The sequence below is a fragment of the Patella vulgata genome, chromosome 4 (assembly GCF_932274485.2).
Source record: "Patella vulgata chromosome 4, xgPatVulg1.2, whole genome shotgun sequence".
NCBI lineage: Eukaryota > Metazoa > Mollusca > Gastropoda > Patellidae > Patella > Patella vulgata.
The window spans coordinates 51,476,734-51,501,373 of record NC_065882.2 but is presented as its reverse complement, the minus strand read 5'-3'; the positions used below and the strand labels follow the sequence as shown (position 1 = coordinate 51,501,373).

The window sequence follows — 24,640 nt, the reverse complement described above, 5'->3', positions numbered from 1 at the left end:
TTGTAGTATACTACAATTCAGTCTTTTTGCACTTTGGCTGTTCGGGCTGTTCAGTGAAATTACTGGTAGACCGAGATGACCAGACGCCTGCGCGAAACGAATGCGCAACGTTTATCGAGCTCCGCGAGAAAAAAGCTAAATTGGGAACGGCAAATGTTTGCTATTATCTCATTGTTATTGGATTAATAGACGGTAAGTATTCATTCTACAGTGTCGCGGATCTGTAGACTATACACTGGAGTCAAATTCTGTATATCTCACTTATTAATAGTCTTATTTAAAAGTGTAAATTTAATGAAATTCGGATTCTTTGTTCAACCAAGAGTCAATTTTTCTTGTGAAAACAAGGTCGTCGAAAAATGGCTGCTATATCACTATATGTTCTATTTGTTATTAATGTTCCTCTCATTTTAGCAATTTTAAACAATAAACTTGATTTGATTTCAATTTTTTAAAAATCTTTTGATATGGCGATCACAGGGAGGGATAACCACAACATATAAAGCTTTCAGCTTATTGTTTTATGCGAATGAGACGATCACAACTCTGCTGACAAATCACAGACTATATTTTTTAAATCCAGGACCTTATCAGATCATCAAGTAGGATGGTATTTTACCCATTTTAAACAGTAAACCACATTTAATTTCAAATTTGAAAAAAACAACTTTTGATATGGTAATCATAGCTAGGGATAACTATAACATATAAAAAAGCTGTCGCCTGTCAGCATTTTAACATGCAAATGAGGCGAAAGTTCCAGTGCCTGAGCACTCTAACTCAAAGCCTAATAAAAAAAAAAAGAAAGTAAAAACAATAACAACTCTGCTGACACAGTCACAGACTTTATTTTTGAATTCCTTGTCAGATCATGTATCTTTTATGGTTTCTCCTTGTGTACCCACAATTGGGCAAATAATTTAACAGTTCGTACAATTCCTTTCAACAAAGATTTGTGCGTCTAGACTACTGCAACGGGTTGTTGTTCCAGTGAGTAAAACACTGACTTTCAGATAGACTTAAGCAATTTCTCTGAAAAGATCGTTAAAGAGAAAGAAATAAGATCCTCGCTACATTAACTAGTCATTTCAGGGCAGTCATATTCCTGTGTAGGAGTACGCAGTACAGATTAGCTTAGGCTGGTATATCATTTCACAGGTATAAACTAAGCTTTCCTCTAGGTTCCCTAAGCATGAAAAACTACAGCCAAACTCCACCAGAATTTTTGCCACAAGAAATACTGAAGAAATAAAAGGTGTCAGTCAGTTTTCCCATTATACATTGTGAACAACTAAAATACATTTATGCAATATCACAAAATAGTAAGTTGAAGCCATAAGATTGGGATAGTTTGGCCTGTATTTACGAATAGTGAACGTTCTTTAATACCAAATAAAATTGTATATTAATTTTCGTGTTTGAATTATTTATACCTGTATCATTAAATATTTTGTCTTGGTTTGCAAGAGGAAGCTATATGTTGATGTTAACAAGATATTCAAATTAATCAAGTACTAGAATGTTGTTAGTTATTTGTTTTTTATCTTGCAGAATTTTCATAGGGTGTTGTCTCTTATATACTAACAAGCCACAATGGCTTCCGAAGATGGAAACATGATGAATTCTACATCTCAACAGCAATACCCACAAGTGAGTTTTCAAAGTACAAGAATATTTACTCTCTCTGAACCGTGCTGACAAAAATGTCAGAGTATCACTAACTGGCAACTCGACAGCTTATTGTCTTAGGGAGAGGTTATTTTATGGTCAAATGGTTAGGCGGTTTTGGGAACATTGAGGGGTTTAAACTTGCAAAATAAGTGGAAAAAGTAGTTGGCAGAAAATAATTCAAGAATTTACTTAGGCCTCAATATGTATGGTAAATGGACAGTTAAAGATACATTATGGGAGATAAGATAAGAGGTGGCAGTTCTCGCTATAATAGTTAAAAACTAGATAGTGTAAAGGTAATTTGCTAAAAATTTCAGTCAAATTGATCCACTATGAGCCGAGAAAGAAGCGGGTGAAATTTTTGCATAGTCATCATTATTAAAATCATTAATATAAACAGCATAGTCTCGATTATCCACTTTACTTGATTTAATTATCAATAGCCGTTAGCGGCATATAGGAATCTAATTCAGCCAACATCGAAGGCTAGCCTTGACATCGAGAGTTTATTGTGGTCTGGATAAGTTAATTAATGTCTAATTGATAATTTAGATAACATTTCAGGCCTAAAGAAAGACTTGTAATAAGCAGATTTTGCTCTTGCATAATGCATGTTTAAGTGATGACAAATACACCCTGAAAAATGGTCCCTCTCTCAATCAAGTTAGGTGACACACATGGCTTCTAAAAATAGATTGTTAATAGCTTGGGGTATCTCCTTGCAGATACAAAGTTTTGAGAATTATTTGAAGCCAATTTTTGATAATTAATTAGTTTGTATAAGTTTTTGGTCCAAACATATCATTAAATCACACACTTTGTATACTAGAAGGTATTTTTAAAAACAATTAATTTGTTCTTAAAAAATTCGGTATAACTGAGAATAATTTGTAAGGAATAAGCTGATAAAATTAAAAGAAGAAAAATTTGATATTTTATAATGTGATGGTTGGTATGTAATACTGAGGTGGTCGTAGAGTGGCATTTTACTGTGTCCTGTTGTGGTATACTTACATTGAATCAATGTTATTATCTTTTTTTTCCATAGCCTATGAATAAAATGGATGATAAAAATATGCAGGATGACTCAAGATATCCTCACATGGGAAATATAAGTAACAGAGGAAGACCAGGAATGGGAGGACCTCTGTCTGGAATGCCCGGACAACAAGGAATGAATCCACAACAGAATATGCCAGGAGGACCTATGCAAGGTATGCCAGGTGGACCAATGCATGGGATGCCAGGATCACATAACATGGGTGGGAACCCTGCTTCTGGAATGTCTTCTGGACCTCCTCCAGGAATGCAAGGTGGACCAAGCCCAAGTATGCCATCAGGTCCATCACCAGGAATGCCAGGAGTTCCATCTCCAGGAATGAGAGCTGTACCTTCTCCAGGAATGAGAGCAGTACCATCTCCTGGTATGAGAACAGGTTCCTCCCCTGGAGCACAGGGGCAACCAATGTCAAGTGGACCACAAGGTATTTAGCACATGATTTCTAATTTTAAATAGTTTTTGTCAAAAAGGATCAGGTATTGTTAAAAAAAACTACTGAAACGAAATTAAATTATTGATGGAATATTTATACAATTGGTCAAAAAAGGTCATGTATTGTTAAAGCATTACTAAAATGAAATTTAAATATTTGACCAAATATCTATATATATTTTTTTATAGGAATGCATGGGGGTCCTCCAGCGCAAGGTATGCCACAAGGTCACCAGGGCGGTAATCAAGGAATGCCAGGTGGACCATCTATGGGTATGCAAGGTCAGCAACCAAATATGTCAGGACCTAATAATATAGGTGGACCCAATATGCCGAATTCCAACATGAATAACCCTAACATGCCACCAAATATGCCTCCAGGGGCAATGAACTCTGGTATGAGTGGACAGAATATGGGTGGACCAGTCATGAACATGGGACCTGGAACAGGTGGACCTAATACAACAATAGGACCCAACATGCAACCCAGTAATATGAGTGATCCAGGCTCTAATATGCCTCAAGGTGGTATGAATATGCCAAATTCGGGAATGAATGGTCCTTCACCAAATGTTAATAATATGCCTGGTGGTGGGATGCCTAATGTACAAACTGCTGCTATGGGTCCGCCTAATCAATCCATTGATGGAAATCAAGGTAAATAATTTACTATTTAAGAACCAAAATTAAAAACATATGCTTTCTGTCAAATTAGTAACTAAGTAAGTTTAAAATCTGACACAAAATTGGTAAAATATGAATTTTAAGAGCTGTTTAATGGAGTTCTTTCTAGCATTATAATTTTTTTACTTTTTTCCAAAATGATTGTATTGGTAAGTTGACAGATCTATATTTTGTATCTGTTTTCAGGTGGCATACCAGGACCAAGAACATCATCATTCGCTAATCCACAGCTCCATCAATTAAGAGCTCAAATCATGGCATATAAACTGATATCTAGAAATCAACCCATTCCAGAAACCTTGAGATTAGCTGTAGAAGGTAAACGACCACTTGGACCATTCCCTAGGACAGGTACATGTTGTTGATATGTCATTTATTAACCCTTTCAATGCTAGACGTAAATCCACTGCCTGTGCTAGACCCTTTTTTGAGGAAAAAAGGGAGGTTGGAACTGAATGCCAAGCAGTACTTATGGAAGCTTTTATGAAAAATCTTTTTGTCTGTTGGGATGGGCATGAGGTTGGGCTAAGAGGAAAAAATAGAATTTTGGAAATTTGCATAATAATGTAGTCACGTGACGTCATGGCGGCCATTTTGGATTTCTCATTTCACACTAAAGCTAACACGAAAACGAATTTTTCTCCATGAAATACTTAAAAGATATTGTTTTTTTACTGGATTTTGATAAAGATATATAAAATGAACAAAAATATCAATAGCAGCCATGAGCAATGCCGCCGCGAACACGCGCATCACGTCTCCCGCTGCCATGACCACGTGCGGATTGCAATACCTTGATTTTACTTTCACTTTCACTTTCATCCCCAAGTCCTATATCATTATCAATATAGTCAGTCAATAGATCTACACGTTCGGGAATCAGGAATTACCTACGTATTTTACGATCCAGCAGGCCAGCATTATTATCAACATCAGAATTATTGTCAGAATCTACTGCAGACACAGGGCTAGCGTGTTCACATTGGGCTTGTTCATCATGCACGGGAGACATAGCTAGCCATGGGCGGAACGTCGCGCAACAAATCACACACTTCATAATACCAATCACTGTCCTGACTACTATCATTATCAAGTAACTGGAAACGAATTATGTGTATCACCCGCCTCGAAATTGTCCACATGTTGGTCAGCAAGACGTCATTCACGACTTCGTCGAGAGTGCATCGTCTACGTTGTCACAATGCACTCCGCCATTTTACGGTTTGCCGCTTTGAAACACGTGGAAATATGTTCTAGTGTATAGAAAATACAATAGATGGCACTTGCAGTTACGGTACTAATTTTAGCGAGGGCTTTACTGAGTACACGGTAATACCGGGTACGGGCATTTTACCGACATTTTATAATACCCGGTACTACCGGGTATACGCAGTGAAAGGGTTAAGATGATATTATACAAATGGCTAGATGTATTACAATTTTCTTAATATTTTTGATATTTATTTATAGCTACAGTGCAAATGATTAAACTTTCTGGGTTTTTAGAAACTGTTTTCTGCTTGTAGCCTATTATAAGTTATAACTAAATTCATATCTATAGTCCTGGTCCATGTATTGTAGAGAGCCCTTGACATTGATCTCTTGAAACCCCCCCTTTAATGAAGTTTGCAGTATTGAAAGCTGCATTTTTCGGACAATATATAATAGTTCATGGCTTAATTCACACTAAAGTGTACATTAAAAAGTTTTAGCTAAGGTTATACAGTAGGATGCCAAATGTTGACAAATTTTCATCATATGTTGGTAAATGTGGTAGAACCATTTTGTACTGAGATTTAATTTTGATAATATTGTAGTTAGCAATGGATTAAACATCTCTCAAATGATCAGAGATTTTGACATTTCAATTTGACATCTTTCAATTCACTTATTGATGCAGTGCTTAAATATTGAACTTTGTGTACTTGCAGGAGATGTTCATCAACAAATGAGAATGCAACATCAGGCTCCAGGTGCTCTACCGCATCAACAGATGCAACCCATGGGAAGACCACCAACATCAATGGATGGACCGGGTGGTGATCACCAACCAAGTACTGACAGTGATTCCAGCACCCCCAAACCTCCCACAACTAGTACTCCCCAACCATTACCAAATCAACCAGCCCCTCCCCCATCAGTACAAGCTATGATGGCTCTTCAACAAAAACAAAATCGTGTGGCACCAGTTGAAAAACCTAAGGGGCTAGACCCTATTGAATTGTTAAATGAAAGAGAAAATAGGTAATTCTAATTTTACTATTTGAGGTGAATTGCACACTTTTGCCAAAGTTTAATGTTTGATGGAACTTTTAGCAAAATCTATTCCATATAGCTTTATAGACTTATTATGTGACTTAGCTCCTGTGCACTGATATTTATTTCGCCATATAATAAAAAAAAAGTATCACCATAGTAGGTTTTTTTTTACCAAAGGCAATTTGGAGGACCCTGTTTTACCCTGTCATAACAACAGCTGAATGAAATCCAGAGCAGAGCTGAAGTTGAGCAACAGATTATCTGGAAATGATATTACACCATCTTTATCTTTTAGGGTTGCTGCTCGAATAAGTCAAAGAATTCAAGAGTTATCCAACCTACCAGCTACAATGTCGGAAGATTTGAAAGTCAATGCTATGATTGAATTGAGAGCTCTGCGTCTATTAAATTATCAACGAACTGTAAGTAGCCTTTTTATTTTAGTGTAAGATATTGATCATAACTTCATTCTTTTAATGTAGAAAGTTTTACCCGAGATCTTCAGCTGATAAAATAGATTGAGTTATACAACATATATCTAAGTCTTAAAAACTGTTTAAAACATTTCCTGCCCCCTTTTTAACCATAATTAAATGGCACCAGTCTCTTATTGTTGAATACATTTTGAAAGAAAATAGTGTATTATTGTTGTTTATAAATTATTTGATACCTTTTACAGTTGCGAGCTGAAGTTGTGTCATGCATGCGAAGAGATACAACATTAGAGACAGCCCTTAATACTAAAGCTTATAAGCGAAACAAGAGGCAGTCGTTACGTGAAGCACGTGTTACAGAAAAACTTGAGAAACAACAGAAGGTTGAATATGAAAGAAAACGCAGACAAAAACACCAGGTAATATTTTAAAATTTAATCAGTTTCAGGCTTGCAGGAACAAGAAAACCAATAGATCAGGAAGTTCAAAGGCCCTTTGTTTTGCTTTAAAAAGCTTAATAAAAAGCACAAATACTGTTTATTTTGGTGGTGTTTCTGAATATTAATTCGTAAAATTGTGAATTTTAACAAATAATATACGAATTGGAATGCTCTGCCAGGTGTGTTTTTTTTTCTAGATTAAAAATCATAATAACAAAAATATTTGGAGTATTCAAATTGTTATTGTTTATAAAATTATATTATAGGAATATTTGAATGCGGTAATACAGCATGCCAAGGACTTCAAGGAGTTCCACAGAAATATAACAGCTAAGATTGGTAAATTAAATAAGGCTGTAATGACTTACCATACAAATACTGAAAGAGAACAGAAGAAAGAACAAGAAAGAATAGAGAAAGAACGTATGCGCAGACTTATGGTAAGCTAAAGTTTTATAGCACTATATAGGAGATAAACTCTACATGTTTCACATTTAGATGGGTGTTATTGTCCCTTAGTATATATTTACATCCTCATAAGCTTAATATTTTTGTGTAGTTTGATTACCGGTACATTAGTTTAAGTATTGTTTTAAGTAGCAGATGTGAATTTGGTACATTTGATCTCTTGTATAATGTTACAAATTTCTATGTTTTACTTTTGTCAGGCTGAAGATGAAGAAGGTTATAGAAAGCTGATTGATCAGAAGAAAGATCATCGTCTGGCTTATCTCTTAGATCAAACTGATGAGTATATATCTAATATTACTAAACTAGTCCAAACACATAAAGAAGACTTGAAGAAAAAGAAACGAGAAATGAGAGGAAAGAAAAAGAAGAAGGTTCCTAAGGTATATAATTTTAAGAATATGAAATCTTTTTATGTTGGGGAACAAGAGTTGATTATTTGAAATGCATTAAATTGTAATCCATTGCAATTTGTGTATATTTCTTTAGCCTCTTGCAATCCAGTGAGATGCGAAAACAGACATAAACCAAACATACTTCATCCCAGTTTCAGACATCAAAATAGCATTTTTGAATATTTGATGATCAGGACTGAAATCACATTGGTCAATATTTTCCTTACCAAACATTAGGGCGAATGTATTGAACAATTCGGGTGCATGTTGCATCCATTGTAAATTAAAAATGATGACCAAATTCAATGGCACAAAGTGTTGGAAGGGGGATGTAAATATATTCACCCTGCAACCAAAATCTATCCTAGAATAAGATAAATATAATTTTGAAATCTGGAATCATTTTAACAATTCACGATTTCCAAACTGACCTTACAGATTGAAGCTGGGGCAGAAGCCCAACTTATGGAGGTAAGTAGGCTACATTATTTGTGGCATTGTTCAACAGAAATTAGTTCTGTTGGCCTTATAATCTTTGTAGTTTTACATCATTTAGTTGCTTATAAAAATTTACAGCTTCAGATAATCAGTTTTAATACCATACTTTCATTAATTCATTCTAGTCTTGATGTGTTTTAAAGCTATTTCAGTGTTGCCTGCGTGTGTATTGTGTTTAGATACAAACTGATCAAATTTCATTTTAAATGATGATCTGTTTAGCATGGAAATCATTTAAACCTGGAGATTTTATTACAATTTGATTTTGTCACAATCAGATTTAGTAATCTAGTTTACAGTATGCACCTTATTCTAGCACAACATTCCTATTTCATAAAGACTGCGAGTTTTACAACATCTGGACGTTGCTAGATTTACATCACAATTCCCAAACTTATAGCTACGTTATCTACAGACACGTGAACACTAACGTCCAATCAGAAGTTGTGACATCGCGACCTCCACGGAAACCTTGACATTCAACAAACCTTGAACTTTGCAACTTGATTATCAGAGCTAGATATTTTAGTGTGAAAGCGTGAGACTTGGCATTCGCTACGACCGAGGAATCTGATAGGCTCACAAGCTGGGCTTGTACCCAATCAAAATTAGTGCCGCAATATGCAGGGTATTGCGTGAAGGACTTGATAAGATGTAGTTAAAGCGAGATCAAGCCTTCAATTGAAGATGACTAAATACATACGTCACTGTGTGAACTGTGTGAGTGAAATATTGGATTGTTTATCATGTCCTATTTAACCTTTTAGTTCAAGTATATACAAACAGATTTTAGAACTAAACAATTTTTGTCTAGTTTAGAGTGCTAGATATTATTTAATGCTTTGTTAGTGTTTTTTTGTGTGTATTGGAAAGAAAAGGCATAAGCTTATGCTTTATCTAGCTTTATTAAAGGGGGTAACTAGAATTGAAGTCTCAAGCTTCATATTATCTAGGGAACAAATTTTAACTGTTCATCACATTCTGTATTGACTTTAATTATACAAACGACTACATATTGATTTTATATTTTTAACTGTACATGTACCGACTTGAATCTTTGAAAATAAAGTATGATGATTATTGTTTTGATAATTTCTAAATTGGTCATTTGAAAAATTAAAATATGTATAATGACCAATACTATTCTCTGATTGTTAATTGATTTGTCCGAAATACACTAGTTGATTCTCTGTGTGTGTGTGTGTTATACATAGTTTTATATAGTGTTTATTAATGTCTATTTTCAGCCTATTGATGAACTATCTAATATGAGTAATCCAGAGAAGCGTTTAACAGTAGTACATACTGCTACTGGTCATATTATATCTGGGGATGATGCACCATTTGCTAGAGATATACAAGAATGGATGGCTCAGAATCCTGGGTATGACCATACACTTTATGTTGAAAGTATTGACTGACAATTTAAAAATTAGTTGCCTTGTGAATTTGACTGCCTGTTGTGACTGTCAAAGCTTGCGAATCAAAGTCTGTTATTGTCCCCCACCTTTCAAAGAAAGCAGGGGACTATTAAAATGGGTTCGTCCGTCTGTCTGTCCGTCACACTTATTGGGACTCAGTAACTATCCTTCTAATTGAGCTAGAATGTTCAAACTTGGTGAGAGTGATGAAACTTGATGTATAGTTTCATTACATCAATACCTTGACTAAGATCGATAAGGAGTATTTTCTGCTCAGGGTAAGCAGACCGATGAGCAATTTGATTGGTCGAGACTTTGGAACACAATAACTCTCCTCCTAATTGAAGTAGAATGTTTAAACTTGGTGTAGGTGTTCATTAGGTCAATACCTTGATGGAGATCGATGATAAACATTGTATGTTTACGGTAAGCAGAGATAAGCAATCTGATTGGTTGATGCTTTGGGGCACGATAACCTTGGTTATAATTAAGTGAGAGTGATGAAACTCTGAGCATAGATTCATTATATCATTACCTTGACTAAGTTTGATGATGAGAATTTTCTGCTTATGCTTAGGTGAAGGAGTGATAAGCAATTTGATTGGTCAAGATTTTGGAACATAACAACTCTGCTTTTAATTGAGGTAGAATGTTTAAACTTGATGTTCATGTAGATGTTCATTACTGAGTTCAATGATTAACATTTCGAGCTAAAGCTAACCAGAGCTAACCAATTTCATTGTTCAATGCTTTGAGACAAGATAACTTTGATTCTATCTGATAGAGAGTGATGAAACTTAGAGGATAGTTGATAATCAGTTTGATTTTTTGATACTTTTGAAAAAAATAAATGTGCGATTATTAATGTGTCATCTATTATTTATTTTGGGGTTTCGGCGGGGGACATCAGCCTCACTGTTGGCTTGTATTTTGCTTGGATTGGAATCTGAGGTAGAATAACTTCATGGTATGACAATACATTTCAGCAATCTGTTGAATTTGTAATAAAACTGTGTAAATTTTATTACAGATTTAGACAAAAATAATCTTGTTTTAATCTAGAATTTAGGCACTTGTTTACAGTATCAATGTTACACCAAGAATAACCCCTTATTAACATAATGATTTAATATTCTTCAAATTCATATGGATAAGCTAATTCCTGTAGGGCTGCAACAGTTTTTAATTTGACTATGAATTTGTTTTCTATAGTTATGAAGTACAGAAAGATGAGGATGATGATGATGATGAGGAAGATGAAGAAGAAGAAGAGGTAATTTAATATATTCTTTATCAAAATAATACAGCATTATAGTTGCAGTGTTTGAAGGAAAGTTTAGTATAATCTTGTCCTCCTTGTGGTTTCAATACACAAAATAGTGTGATCTGATTTGTATTAGAATTAAAATCGGTTGAACAATCTTTATATAATTAGATAATTTATTACTTTAAGTAAGTTTAATTACCAGCAATTAACAAATATTTCTTCTGCAATGCTTGTTTTTATTTTTAGAGTGAACCAGAAGAAGAACATAAAACACCAAACATTGTAACGTAAGTATAATAATCATATTTACATAACAACATGTCCTAATTGTAGGCCAGGTTCAAATTAACATACAGTGCACTCTGTCACATCTGACCTCTGATCACTCCGGCACTCTGTTACATCCGACACCATTTTCATGTCCCGATTTATTTCCTTATTACTTCAGCCAAAGAATCTCTGGGTATGACATCAATCAGCCATCCCATCATACGATTTCCATTAAATCGACACCGTATAATCCAGCCTTCAATCGGTGGGTGAGAAGCAAACACTTACCGATCAATTATCCGTGAGATTAAAACTGGATGGGTGTGAAGCCACAAAAGATTAACAAGCAATCACCAATCAATTATCTGTGAGATTAAAACTCGCTACTGTGGTTCTTTGTTGATTACTTTGATAATTTTAATCTCTTGTACGACAGTTGTGACAAATACTCAAGAATATCCACGAATTTTCCCCCCAATTCACAGTCGTAAAAGTATTCCTAGCACCTGTTGGAAACATTCGTTGCGCATGCCGATTGAACCTGAATAACCTATAAGTTTGTTCACCTTACAGATCTCTTCGAACCGTGTGACGATGCTCGATTCGATTCACAATCCGGAACGTCCCAAATTGACAGAGTTTGTTCACCCTACGGATCTCTTCGAACCGTGTGACGATGCTCGATTCAATTCACTATCCGGAACGTTCCAAATTGACAGAATTGCAATCGAGTGACGCGGAATTCAGTCCTGTCACAGTTCTGTCAGTCCGACGAGGTGTGAGTAGATTTGTGACGTAATTAAGCATGACAAACAGGTTTCTGCTGCATGGTTGGATGAGATATTTATATATCCAGTAGACGCATGCGTTGTAGCACGAAGTACCCATTTTCACTCTATTGTCAATATTTTTGGGATTGGGAGAATTCAATTCCGGAACATTCAATCGAGTACGCCCATTATCAATGAACACGTGATAGCAAAGACAAGAGTGCGATCAACTGAAGACGGCGAAGAAGATAAATTAACAACAGACTTGACCTATTCAAAATTCCTACGCATGTTAAATGAAATAAAAAGTAATGTAATAAAATTTTGAATATACAGAAAGGTTTGTCATTTTCAAAGGGAATAACATTCAGGTGATTGAAGTTCTATTTTCGAAGCTACATTATAATAATACTTCCGGTTTTCAAAGTTACAATTTTTCCGGTTTTGAGAAAACTGGGTATTCCGACACTCTGCGTAATCCGACATATTGTAACGATCCCGTACGATGTCGGATGTGACAGAGTGCACTGTACTATAAAATGAGAAATGCCTTTAAGAACCCTTGCAGAAGCACACATCCAAAAGCATTTTAATTTCTTTATTTATAACATGTTAGATATCAATTAAATGGTTATTATTATTTAAAGATTTTATTTTGATATTTGATTATAGACCAGCAAGAGATGATGATGAATATACTGTGGACAGTGAATCTCTCAATTATTATGGTATAGCCCATACTATACGTGAAAAAATTACACAGCAAGCTTCTATAATGGTTTACGGTAAACTTAAAGAGTATCAGGTAAAAAAATAATTCAGTTCTAATCCTGAAAACAGTATCTCAATCAAAATTTCCTTATTCATTTATTTTGAATTTCCCCTGTTAAAGTTTTATATCCCTTGTGTTACACCATTCCTGAACACAAGGTTAAAAGAGCATCTCAGAAAGACAGATATGTAAGCACTGTCTTTGACTTTATTGATAATTTTGAAATATTTTTGACTTTCTTCAGGTTCAAGGTTTAGAGTGGTGTGTATCTTTGTATAATAATAATTTAAATGGTATTTTGGCTGATGAGATGGGTCTTGGTAAAACTATTCAGACTATAGGTCTTATTACGTACATGATTGAAAAAAAACGTGTCAACGGACCTTTCCTGATTATTGTACCATTATCGTAAGTTGATTACTTTTTACTAATGTATAAACCTAACAAAAGAATTATACAGAATCTAGCAATAGAAATTTATCCAAAAGTTATAATGATATTCCATAGTCGATGTGGTACTCAGTGCTCTGCTTTTTGGCATAACTGATTGTTACTACCCATGGTCCAACACAGTTTAAAAGGTGCATCACAGAACTGCACTCTTTGATTTTTAATATTTGTCAAGAAAAGGAATATGATAGCATGTTTTGTTTTATTTTAGAACGTTATCTAATTGGCTTATGGAATTTGATCGATGGGCTCCATCGGTGGTGAAAATAGCTTATAAAGGCTGTCCACAAACAAGAAGACTGTTAGCACCACAATTAAAGTCAGGAAAATTTAATGTTCTCTTGACCACTTATGAATACATCATTAAAGATAAATCAGTTTTGTCCAAGGTTAGTAGTTTTGATACCTGATACATATAAATCCACAGTACCTGGGAACCATGGTGGCTCATTGAGTATAGCCCTGACTGAATCCTGGTATTGGCCAAGAATGTTCCACTTTATTTTCCAGCCTGATTTACCCTTGTTAGTGGTTCAGGACAAAGATGTTCTATTCGTTTGGATGAGACAAAAATAATGAGATCCTCCTGTGTACTATGTGTCATGTATGTCAAAGAACCGAACCCTTTACAGAATTCGATAACGAGTCAATAGAAATACTGCCATCTGGGCAAAATGTACCCTTATAGAATACTGAATGGCTCATTAGTCCATTTGGTGAAGAAAAATAGGACATTAAGCCACATTTCACTCTAAGTGAAACTGTTATTGACCTTGAATTCTTTGAAAAGACATTTCAAAAATGATGGAGAGTAGTAATAAAGGATTAAAAGTACAAATTTCTTTTATTAATAAAATGCTTTTGTCAATATATTTCTAAAGATTTATTAATTTGTTTTAATTTAGTTCCGTTGGAAATATATGATCATAGATGAAGGTCATAGAATGAAGAATCATCATTGTAAATTAACATGTGTATTAAATACATATTATGAAGCTCCACATAGACTGCTATTAACAGGAACACCTTTACAGGTAAGTTATTCTCTGTATAAAATAGATAAATAAACAGCAGCATCTGTAATAAAGCTTCCAATTCCAAATGGCATTTTCACAAAAAATATCAGTAGATCAAGTGATTAAATAATTTCTCAATTACTAATTAATAAGCATAATGAAAACTACAAAGTAATCATATTTGATTTTAATTTACTCATTGTTTCATTTTACAGAACAAACTACCAGAATTATGGGCATTGTTAAATTTCCTGCTACCCTCTATATTTAAATCAGTAGGAACATTTGAACAGTGGTTTAATGCACCTTTTGCCTCTACTTTAGAAAAGGTAAGATGGATTATCTATTTTCAATACAGCTGGGTTCTTTATAAATGGTTAATTAATGTTATTAGTACAGTACTCAGATATTATTGATGGCCAAAGTTAGAAAATTGTATTTAAGATAATTGTTTTGTTAATTGTTGCTCATACTATATTTAGGTTGAACTAAATCAAGAAGAAACTCTTTTGATTATTCGACGTCTTCATAAAGTACTACGTCCATTTTTATTGAGAAGATTGAAAAAAGAAGTAGAATCACAGTTGCCAGACAAGGTATTGAAATTATTGTCATCAGCCTTTCAAATAAAACAATGGAAGATTAAAACGAGTTTGTTCAGTCCATTAACCTGTTTGTCACACTATTTGTTACACAATAAATCTGCTTCTAATATTGTACTAGAATGTCCAAACCTGGTGTAGTTGTTCATTGGGTGAATGTCTGTATGAGTTTGATGAGCATTTTCTACACAGAAACTTGGTGTACAGTTCCATTATATCAATATCTTGACTGATATAAGTGATAAAGGGATTGAGGCAGGGGACACCAGCCCCACTGTTGGCTTGATTTATTTGATGTTAGTCGTAAGATTTCTATTCCTTGACTTTGGGATATGTATTGATGCAGTTGGAATTTGTACAGGAATATTCTGCAATTTGTTCCCTGCTTTGTATAGAAAATATAATTAACCAAATCAGCACCAAAAATTACACTGAAAATACAGTGTTTTCTTGGTTCTAATACAAAGGTTGATATATGTGTCAACTTTCTACATAAATACTGATTATCGTATATATTTTGCTCTTATTTTAGGTGGAATATGTGATAAAATGTGAGATGTCCGCTCTTCAAAGAACACTGTATAAACACATGCAACATAAAGGTGTTCTTTTAACAGATGGCTCGGAGAAAGATAAAAAGGTACTGGTTCTATTATAATTGATTCCGTTTATGAAAGAATTTTATGATCGGACAGTATGGACATTATCCACCTTTGTTATCACAATGCTGCAGTCCTTTTATGACTTAATATAGAATATTAAAACATTTTTTCAAGTTATGTTCAATGCTATGGAGGAGAGTTGAGCATTTTCTGCTTGAGCAAAGCAAAGATAAGCAGTTTAATTGATGAAACGTACAAGTAATTAATGAGTGTAATTTATCTATTGTATGATAAAAGGTGGTGAACATCAGTCTCACTGTTGGTTTGTTTCTTAAACTGGGACCATCATTGTTATTAAATGCGAAAGTATACACTATTTGTTTATTACAGGGTAAAGGTGGTACTAAAACACTCATGAATACCATCATGCAGTTGAGAAAGATCTGTAATCATCCTTTTATATTTCAACATATTGAAGAAGCATTAGCTGAACATTATGGTATTCAGGGAGGCATTATAAATGGGTAGGTTTCATTGATATATACTATTCAAAAAAAGTAGGGGATATTTGATTTTTAAGTGTTATTAAAGTCACCTAATGAAACTGACGAAGAAACAAATGACAAAATGAAATGAAGTTCACATTCATCGATTTATTCCAAATGATCGTTAGACTAAGTAAGGCACAGACTGACCATTATAAGGGTAAAATGATACCCGGGGTCAAACAGCAAAGTTACCACAGCATCACAACCAAGTCAGTAACGGGTAAATCCTCCTCTGTTTGCCAAACAAGCATTGATCCGACGTGGCATACTCCTAATGAGACGTCTAAGGTCATTTTGGTCCAGATTGTCCCATTCCTGTTGCAACGCAGCAGCAAGTTCTTGGACATTGGCAGGACGTTGTTGACGTTGACGTAACCTCTGTCCAAGCATGTCCCAGACATGCTCGATGGGGGAGAGGTCGGGACTCAGTGCTGGCCAAGGTAATGTGGTGATGTTCTGTTGTTGGAGGTAACCTGTAACGATCCTGGCCCTGTGACATCTTGCGTTGTCATCCTGGAAGATGAAACGGCGGCCATGACATCGTGCGAATGGCACAACATGGACTGCCAAGATGTTGTCCCGGTAGTACTGGCCTGTAACACGCCCTGCAACAACATGTAAAGCCGTTCTTCCAGCAACAGTGATGCCTCCCCACACCATAACAGAACCACCCCCAAATCGATCATGTCTGATGACGTTAACGTCTTGGAAGCGCTCGTTTCGACGACGCCACACCCTCCTACGTCTGTGCAAAAAATCAACAATGAACCTTGACTCATCTGAAAACATCACATTGCTCCAGCGTCGATTATCCCAGTGTTGACGATCCCTACACCAACGACGTCTTGCCTGAATGTGATGATCTCTCAAACAAGGGATCACGCGAGGACGTCGGGCGCGAAGGTGACCCCTATGCAGTCGATTCCGAATCGTCTGGCCACTCACTCTCACACCAGTGTCTGTTTGAAGACGAGCGCTGATCTGATTTGCTGTGATGACACGATTTCTCAAGGCCAAGGTACGGATAAATCTATCCTGGGCTTGAGTTGTCGCCCTTGGTCGACCTGAGCGTGGTCTGTCCTGTACAGATTGTGTATCACGGTATCTGGACCATAGCCTGCTTATGACAAACTGAGAAACATTCATCGTTCGCGCCACAACCGCCTGTGTTGTGCCGATCTGTAGCATGCCAAGGGCACGTAACCTTTCATTTTGGGTAAGCCGACGCATATCAAAATTTGTTTTCTGGTCACTAAAACAATTAAACTGATGTTTCCACCCTGGAATTCAATGCCACAATGACTGTAACATTCAAAGTCAGAGTCGTGCAAATCTTGGGTTGGACCCCCATGATGATTCCAAGCATCACCTGCATTCCATGCGGTAGCTATTGGTGCGTTTGGGCGTCACATGCAACTGGAAATGTTTCTTCTGTTAGGTTCTATAGTGACTTTTTTCGTAGTCATTTGCATATTTTAGTATTATGCCCCCAAAATCAAATATCCCCTACTTTTTTTGAATAGTATAGTTTGGTAAAGCTTGTTGGCACATGTTTAGAAAATATGTTACTAAAGACATCACATTAACTGTCTCAAATTTAAAAAAAAAATGCAACTCTATTTAACTTATGTGATCGTATCTTTATAGTTCTCAGTATTGTTTTTGACTTACGAATTTATTGTCTACATTTTTAGACCAGAAATTTACCGAGCTTCAGGAAAGTTTGAACTACTAGACAGAGTTTTACCCAAGTTACGATCAGAGGATCACAGAGTGTTAATCTTTTGTCAGATGACAGCATTGATGAGTATTTTAGAAGATTTCTTTGTTAGCCGAGGTAAGTCTTTCATTTGAATGTTTTACTTTGAAATACTGTGAATTGTTAAGAAAGCACAATTGCAGGTGGCATTTATAACCTGATATGATATGGATGATTAATTTAACTGCATAGAATACTTCATATTCTCAATTATATAATATCATAGTAAATTTTTGCTGATAAAAATTAAAGACATTGAACAATAAAGAAGACAGTCATTCAGTGAACATATTACCAGATGCAGGCACTAAATGCATGTATTGTTTAATCTTTGATTTGATGGGCAGTTGAGCTACATATTCTGTTATATCAGTAGAGTGCAAGCCTTTCTGCTACCTCATATGTGAATTTTTGGACCAGGAACTGGTCACGAAGCTACTGTCCTTTGGTGATAACGCTCTTCAAAAGACTGCCAATTCAAGTATGATTGACATGGAATTTGGCAATCTTATTCCTTGGATTGATTAATTGACACTTGATTTTTGATATGATGTCACAGTTTCAAGATGGGTAGATGCTGTCATACCCAGTTCCTGGTCCATATAGTACTATTACACTTATTCTTATGTTGTGGTGCATTCATTTAGAGCAAATAAAAAGGAATGTAAATGTTGTTTTATTTGAATATATTTCAGGTTTCCGTTATCTGAGATTAGATGGTATGACAAAAAGTGATGATCGGGGCCATCTGTTGGAATTATTTAATGCTCCTAATTCTCCCTACTTCATCTTTTTACTGAGTACAAGAGCAGGTGGTTTAGGTTTAAATCTCCAATCAGCAGACACTGTGGTTATATTTGATTCTGATTGGAACCCGCATCAGGTAAACTTCTCTCTATAATACCTCTTTTAGTGATTGAGATATATAATAATTCCATTGTTCTTTACAAATATGATGAGCTCCTAGTAAAGTGAATGCACTAGTTTTATACTTTTCAATGGATTGATTTGGAATATATAATACCTGGGAGAAATTAACCTATACTTTGATTATATATAGACTTAATATAATACCTGGGAGTAATTAACCTATACATTGATTATATATAGACTTAATAAATGTATAAGTTGAACACAATCTAATGTTTTATATTTTGTCATTGATGTCTAGGATTTACAAGCTCAAGATCGAGCTCATCGTATTGGACAAGAGAAAGAAGTACGAGTGTTACGTTTAATGACTGTTAATAGTGTTGAAGAGAGAATCTTAGCTAAAGCTCGATATAAGTTAAATGTAGACGAGAAGGTTATTCAAGCTGGTATGTTTGATCAAAAATCTACTGGTATGGAAAGAAGACATTTCCTTGCTACTTTACTTACACAAGACGAAGAAAATGAAGAGGTAATAATATTAAATACAATGCGTATTGGTATATTTAATTTTTATATCAACATTGAAATTGTTCTACTGGTATCAAATATGTCATCCTTAGTCTAGTTCTGTATTACACAAACCACAATATGTGTCTTAAAATTACAGTTCTTTTTATAAAACAAGGTTGATTTTCATGTGTCATCAGGATCACATACTTGTGTAAATTGTATAAGGTGTAGTCAATAGATCTCAATTTGAAATTTTCTAAACTGATGACCGAGCATCCCACTAATGTCATATTGATTATAACATTGCTATATGTATACAGGAAGAAGACGAGGTACCAGATGATGAAACTGTCAATCAAATGATAGCTAGATCAGAAGAAGAGTTTGAAATATATCAGGTAATGATCTACTTTTGCTTACATTTTAAAAGAACCAGACAAATTTAGCCTAGCTGATCATTTAGTTCGGAGCAGAACAGTAGGACGTTAAACCCCATTTCATTTCCTAGCTGATCATTTAAACTACACAAACCATCAGGAAAATTAGGCACATGTAGCTTTCATAGATGCTAGTTATATATTATTGTATATGTAGACCAGTAGTTATATATGTTTGTATACCAGTAGTTATATATTATTGTATATTGTTGTAGAAAATGGATATAGATAGAAGAAGAAATGAAGTTAGAGATGGTAAACGAAAACCAAGATTAATAGAAGAAGATGAATTACCATCATGGATGATTAAAGATGAACAAGAGGTATGTAGAATATATATTAAAATATCTTCACTGATTATTTCTAAAGTTGTTTTAAACTGACATTTTAAGATAATCTTCAAATTCATTTCTCGGTCAAAATTTATTAAAATGTTTTGTTGTGCAATAAATGAAAGAGTGTTTTGGGGGTTTTATTTGCAAATGATTTATTATTTAAAAATAGTTACTGGTTTCTGTTTTAAAGATAGAAAAGCATTTATGATTGATCCAAACTCAGTTTTATTTGTATAAGAAAATTGGTAAAAAAAAAAGATATTAAAAATATTTTTTGATATTTTATTGTAGGTTGACAGACTGACGTTTGAAGAAGAAGAAGATAAATTGTTTGGTCGTGGTTCTAGATCTAGAAAGGAAGTAGATTATTCTGATGCTCTTACAGAAAAACAATGGATGAGAGTAAGTAATATATTCTTTTATAAAAATGGTTAGGAAAGGAAATCCCATACATAACGTAGTAAAGGCATCAATAATGTGATTGTAGAAAAGTATTTAAGAATTGAAGTCAGTCACTAAATTAACTTTGTTCTTTCAAAATATAAATTGTAAAGAACCTGAAAAATATATTGTTAAATATTTATGATTTAGATATAAACCAATTATGAAGTTGTTATTTTTTGGCACACTATAAAAGAATATATTCACCAATGACCTCCAATGTCTGTAACTCAATACCAAAGTTTCTGATGTATCTTTTGAAGCTATTTTTTACCCTGAAAAGTTCTTTGTAATTTGAACATGATGGTGTTTTAGGCTATAGAAGATGGTAATTTAGAAGAAATTGAAGAACTCCCACCTAAGCCTCGTAAACCGAGAAAGAGAAAGGGTGATTCTCCAGTACAAGATGCAAATACACCCAAAAAACGGCGTGGTCGACCTCCTGTTGAAAAGATGGCTCCAAATCCACCTAAGCTTACTAAATTAATGAAAAAAATACTTGATGTGGTTACCAAGTATAAAGACAAGTGAGTTGAAACAAACTTTTTTTTACACTTGTAGACTAAGAATACTGTATTGACATCATCCCAGGAAAGTTTGAATTAGATCACTTCCATGGAAAATTGTTCTTCATGTGCACATAGCCATAGAAATATAGAATTACCTGATAAGGGGGATACTTGATTTTATGTTCCGGTATTTTCTTGATCCCATAAAAAGGTTTCAATTGTGTAAACAAACGACCTATGGGCAGCAAGGCATGCAAAAACTAAATATGATGATATCTTGACCAATAAATTCGTCTATGTTCCATTACATTCTACTCTCACCACCTCTGTCGTCGGGACTGGCAGAATTGTGCAAGAATTATTTGCAATTCCATTAAGATAGAATGTTATACTGACAACTGAGAAGCAGCAATATAAGTATTAAACATGCATTATGCAAGAGCAAAATCTGCTTATTACAAGTCTTTCTTTAGGCCTGAAATGTTATCTAAATTATCAATTAGACATTAATTAACTTATCCAGACCATAATAAACTCTCGACGTCAAGGCTAGCCTTCGATGTTGGCTGGATTAGATTCCTATATGCCGCTTAACGGCCATTGATAATTAAATCAAAACAGTGGATAATCGAGACTATGCTGTTTATATTAATGATTTTAGTAATGATGACCGAGACTATGCGAAAATTTAACCCGCTTCGTTCTCGGCTCATAGTGGATCAATTTGACTGAAATATTCAGCAAATTACCTTTACACTATCTAGTTTTTAACTATTATAGCGAGAACTGCCATCTCTTTATCTTATCTCCCATAATGTATCTTTAAGTTAACAAAATGTAAATTTGTATGAAAGAGTTCTATTTAAGAATATTTCTTTGAAGTATACAATGTTAATCTGTTTCAGTGATGGTAGAGTATTAAGTGATATGTTTTTAACTCTTCCACCGAAGAAAGAACTTCCAGAATATTATGAAATTATTTGTAAACCGGTGGACTTCAAGAAAATTAAGGTAGATATCAATTGATTAGTAACTAAGCTTCTACATACATTTCGATAATTTTTTATGGAAAATTGAACAGGTTCAAGTTTCTTGATAATCATTTGAACAAAATTTAATTAAAAGTAGTTTTGAATATAAAATGAACTATAATTTATACGGTAAATATATTGTGTATGTAATTTGATTTTAGGCTAGAATAAAGGATCATAAATATAGATCCGTAGATGACTTAGAGGATGATGTCATGTTATTATGTCAGAATGCTCAAAGTTTTAATGTAGAGGGATCAATGGTATGTATTTTTGTCCAATTTTGATGAAACTTAAAATGTATGTTAATAACCCGACGGGTTAGTTCCTGTCGATATTGGCACATATCGGACCGTTACTTCCTGGATTGGCCTCTGATTGTACGAAACAAAATTTTTTTTAGCTTGTTCTCTGGCCATCTCTTGCAAAATTTGGACATATTTTGCACGGCAAGCATTTGATACTGTTGTGATCAGTGCAACACACTACTGATTTGCTATAATTTCACGACTTTAGTAACAAATAATGAATCAAAATTTGTGACAATCATAAGCAGTAAAGATAAGAATGTGAATGTCCTACCATGATTTTGATTTACAGAGATTTGAAGAATGATGTAGTGATGTAATTAAATCTGTATTATTTCTCCACAGATTTATGAAGACTCTATAGTACTACAGTCTGTGTTTACTAATGCTAGAGAGCGACTAGAGAAAGAGTTTAATATAGAGTCTAGTGATGAAAGTGGATCAGAAGAAGAGGATGGAGAGGAGGAAGAAGAAAAACCAGTTAAAAAATCTAAAAAAGGTGAAAGTTCTAAGAAGAAAAGTGCTCCTGAACCAGAGGTAGATATAATTTCATACATTTCACCAGAATCTAAATATTACTGTTATTCAGAATTGTTAACAATAGAATTTTTATGCCGTTAATAGTTAATAGATCTGTAGAAATTTCACATGGCTATTTATAACCTAATAATGTAATATACTCTAGATTATGCCTGTGGTCCATGTCTACCCTGTAATCACTTGAGAACTTGTCGTTTGAGCGTGAACATTCAAGTTGGGAAGTTAAACTTTTAATGGAACAAATTTTGACTGCATGACACCCTATCAGTGCTTTGTTTTACAAGTCCATTGATTCATGAATTTATTAATAGTATTATGTAGAGCAATGTCTGGATTATGCATGTTTAATGTTCTGGCATTAGAAACTATCAGAATTAAATTGTATTATTCAGATATCTTTTAAACTTTTAACAATGGATTTTGCTAATTATAAATAACTGTTATTTTAGGAGAAAGGAAGTGGTCGTAAAAGATTAACTAGAACAGCAAAAGTTAAGCCAGTTATATCTGATGATGATTCTGATGAAAGTGTGAGTAATATTTAATCTAGATTAATCAGTATCTGTTGATTGGCATAATTAGATGTCTAGTGTAATTTCATAGTCGCTGGCTTCCACACAAAAAAGGGAAAAAAATGGTTGGTCTGAACATCGGTCCGGCGTCCACTATTATTGCCCTTAATCACCCTTATGTCCGATAATTACTGTCCGAGAGTTATAGCCCTTGACTTCTTTGAATATTCTTGTTTACACTCTACAGACCAAAGTTATCATCCGATTGACTTTAAATTTATACATAGTGTTTATGGTCCGGAGACGACGAACCTGATAATTGTTGCTAGAGTTATGGCCCTTGATGTTGTGGATGCTCTTAAGAACAGAATTATCATCCAATTAATTTTAGCTTAATGCACAGTGTTAAAGGTCATGATACCACAAAATCTATTGTTTTTCAACAATTTCCGATAACTTGAACAGCTAAATTCATGATATTTAATGTTTTGTATACTTATTGTTAGCATGTGGCAGAACTAGAAGCCAAACAAATTGTAATGATTTCTGATAATTACTTAATGGGTAGTTACTCTTAATCATTACAGACAAAAGGACAAATATGCAACACCTCTTGTTGACTGTACTGACGACTTAACTGCTGTGGCCGTGTTTTGTTGTATGGCAACCTATCTTTAAAATTATAATCTGCTTAATCTAAATAACACCTTTAGCCCTTAATACTTATCAAAAACTAGAAAATGAAAATAGTTTGGCCTTCTTTCATGTTATTGATTAAATGAACAATTATTTTTTTAATGCAAAATGTAGTGTCATCACTATTATGGATACATGTATTTTTTTTTATTATTTCAGAGTTAATATAAAAGGTGCTGGACTCCGTTATTTGAGTAATGTATGATAACTTGTGTAAATAGTATTTGTGTATTGTAGATCATATTATAGTGTAAAGTATTCTAATCAAATTCTTTGTTATGTTTTTCATTTTATCATCAATGAATATAGGTGTTGTTTATTATAGTATCAATTATATTGCATATATCATACTGCAATTTAGATAAAATTCTTGTTTAAATGAACCATTTTCAATACATCATGCACATAGAATTTCATTTTAATAACAGATTTTATAGACAGGATTCAAAACTAAATTGACTATTTCACAAGGAATAAAATGTATTTTCATACATCTATATATTTCAAGCTTTTGTCATAATATAACATATATTCATGAATTCAGTCATGTTCATTGTTATTGCTAATGTTCAGTTTGGTGTTATTAATGTCACTATGAAGTCCATGCTTAATAATAAACAACAAAATAAT

General features: G+C 34.1%; 1 protein-coding gene across 2 annotated transcripts; it reads left to right on the top strand.

Moving 5' to 3' along the window:
- Positions 1–76: 76 nt before the first annotated feature.
- Positions 77–24,640, top strand: LOC126818384 (probable global transcription activator SNF2L2). 2 transcript variants are annotated; one of them, XM_050545779.2, is made up of 34 exons: positions 77–192; positions 1,552–1,650; positions 2,720–3,155; positions 3,353–3,820; positions 4,034–4,198; positions 5,779–6,091; positions 6,402–6,528; positions 6,786–6,959; positions 7,247–7,420; positions 7,649–7,831; positions 8,282–8,314; positions 9,589–9,725; positions 10,975–11,035; positions 11,276–11,316; positions 12,742–12,874; positions 13,086–13,249; positions 13,503–13,680; positions 14,197–14,325; positions 14,523–14,636; positions 14,790–14,903; positions 15,442–15,549; positions 15,902–16,035; positions 17,754–17,896; positions 18,514–18,701; positions 18,990–19,220; positions 19,522–19,599; positions 19,854–19,961; positions 20,265–20,375; positions 20,730–20,941; positions 21,829–21,934; positions 22,116–22,217; positions 22,608–22,799; positions 23,252–23,332; positions 24,170–24,640. In XM_050545779.2, exons 2-34 carry the CDS (start codon positions 1,594–1,596, stop codon positions 24,173–24,175), a joined length of 5,001 nt encoding a protein of 1,666 aa, XP_050401736.1. In that variant the 5' UTR covers positions 77–192; positions 1,552–1,593; the 3' UTR covers positions 24,176–24,640. The 2 variants fall into 2 exon arrangements, with proteins under 2 accessions (XP_050401736.1, XP_050401737.1); XM_050545780.2 differs by lacking the exon at positions 8,282–8,314.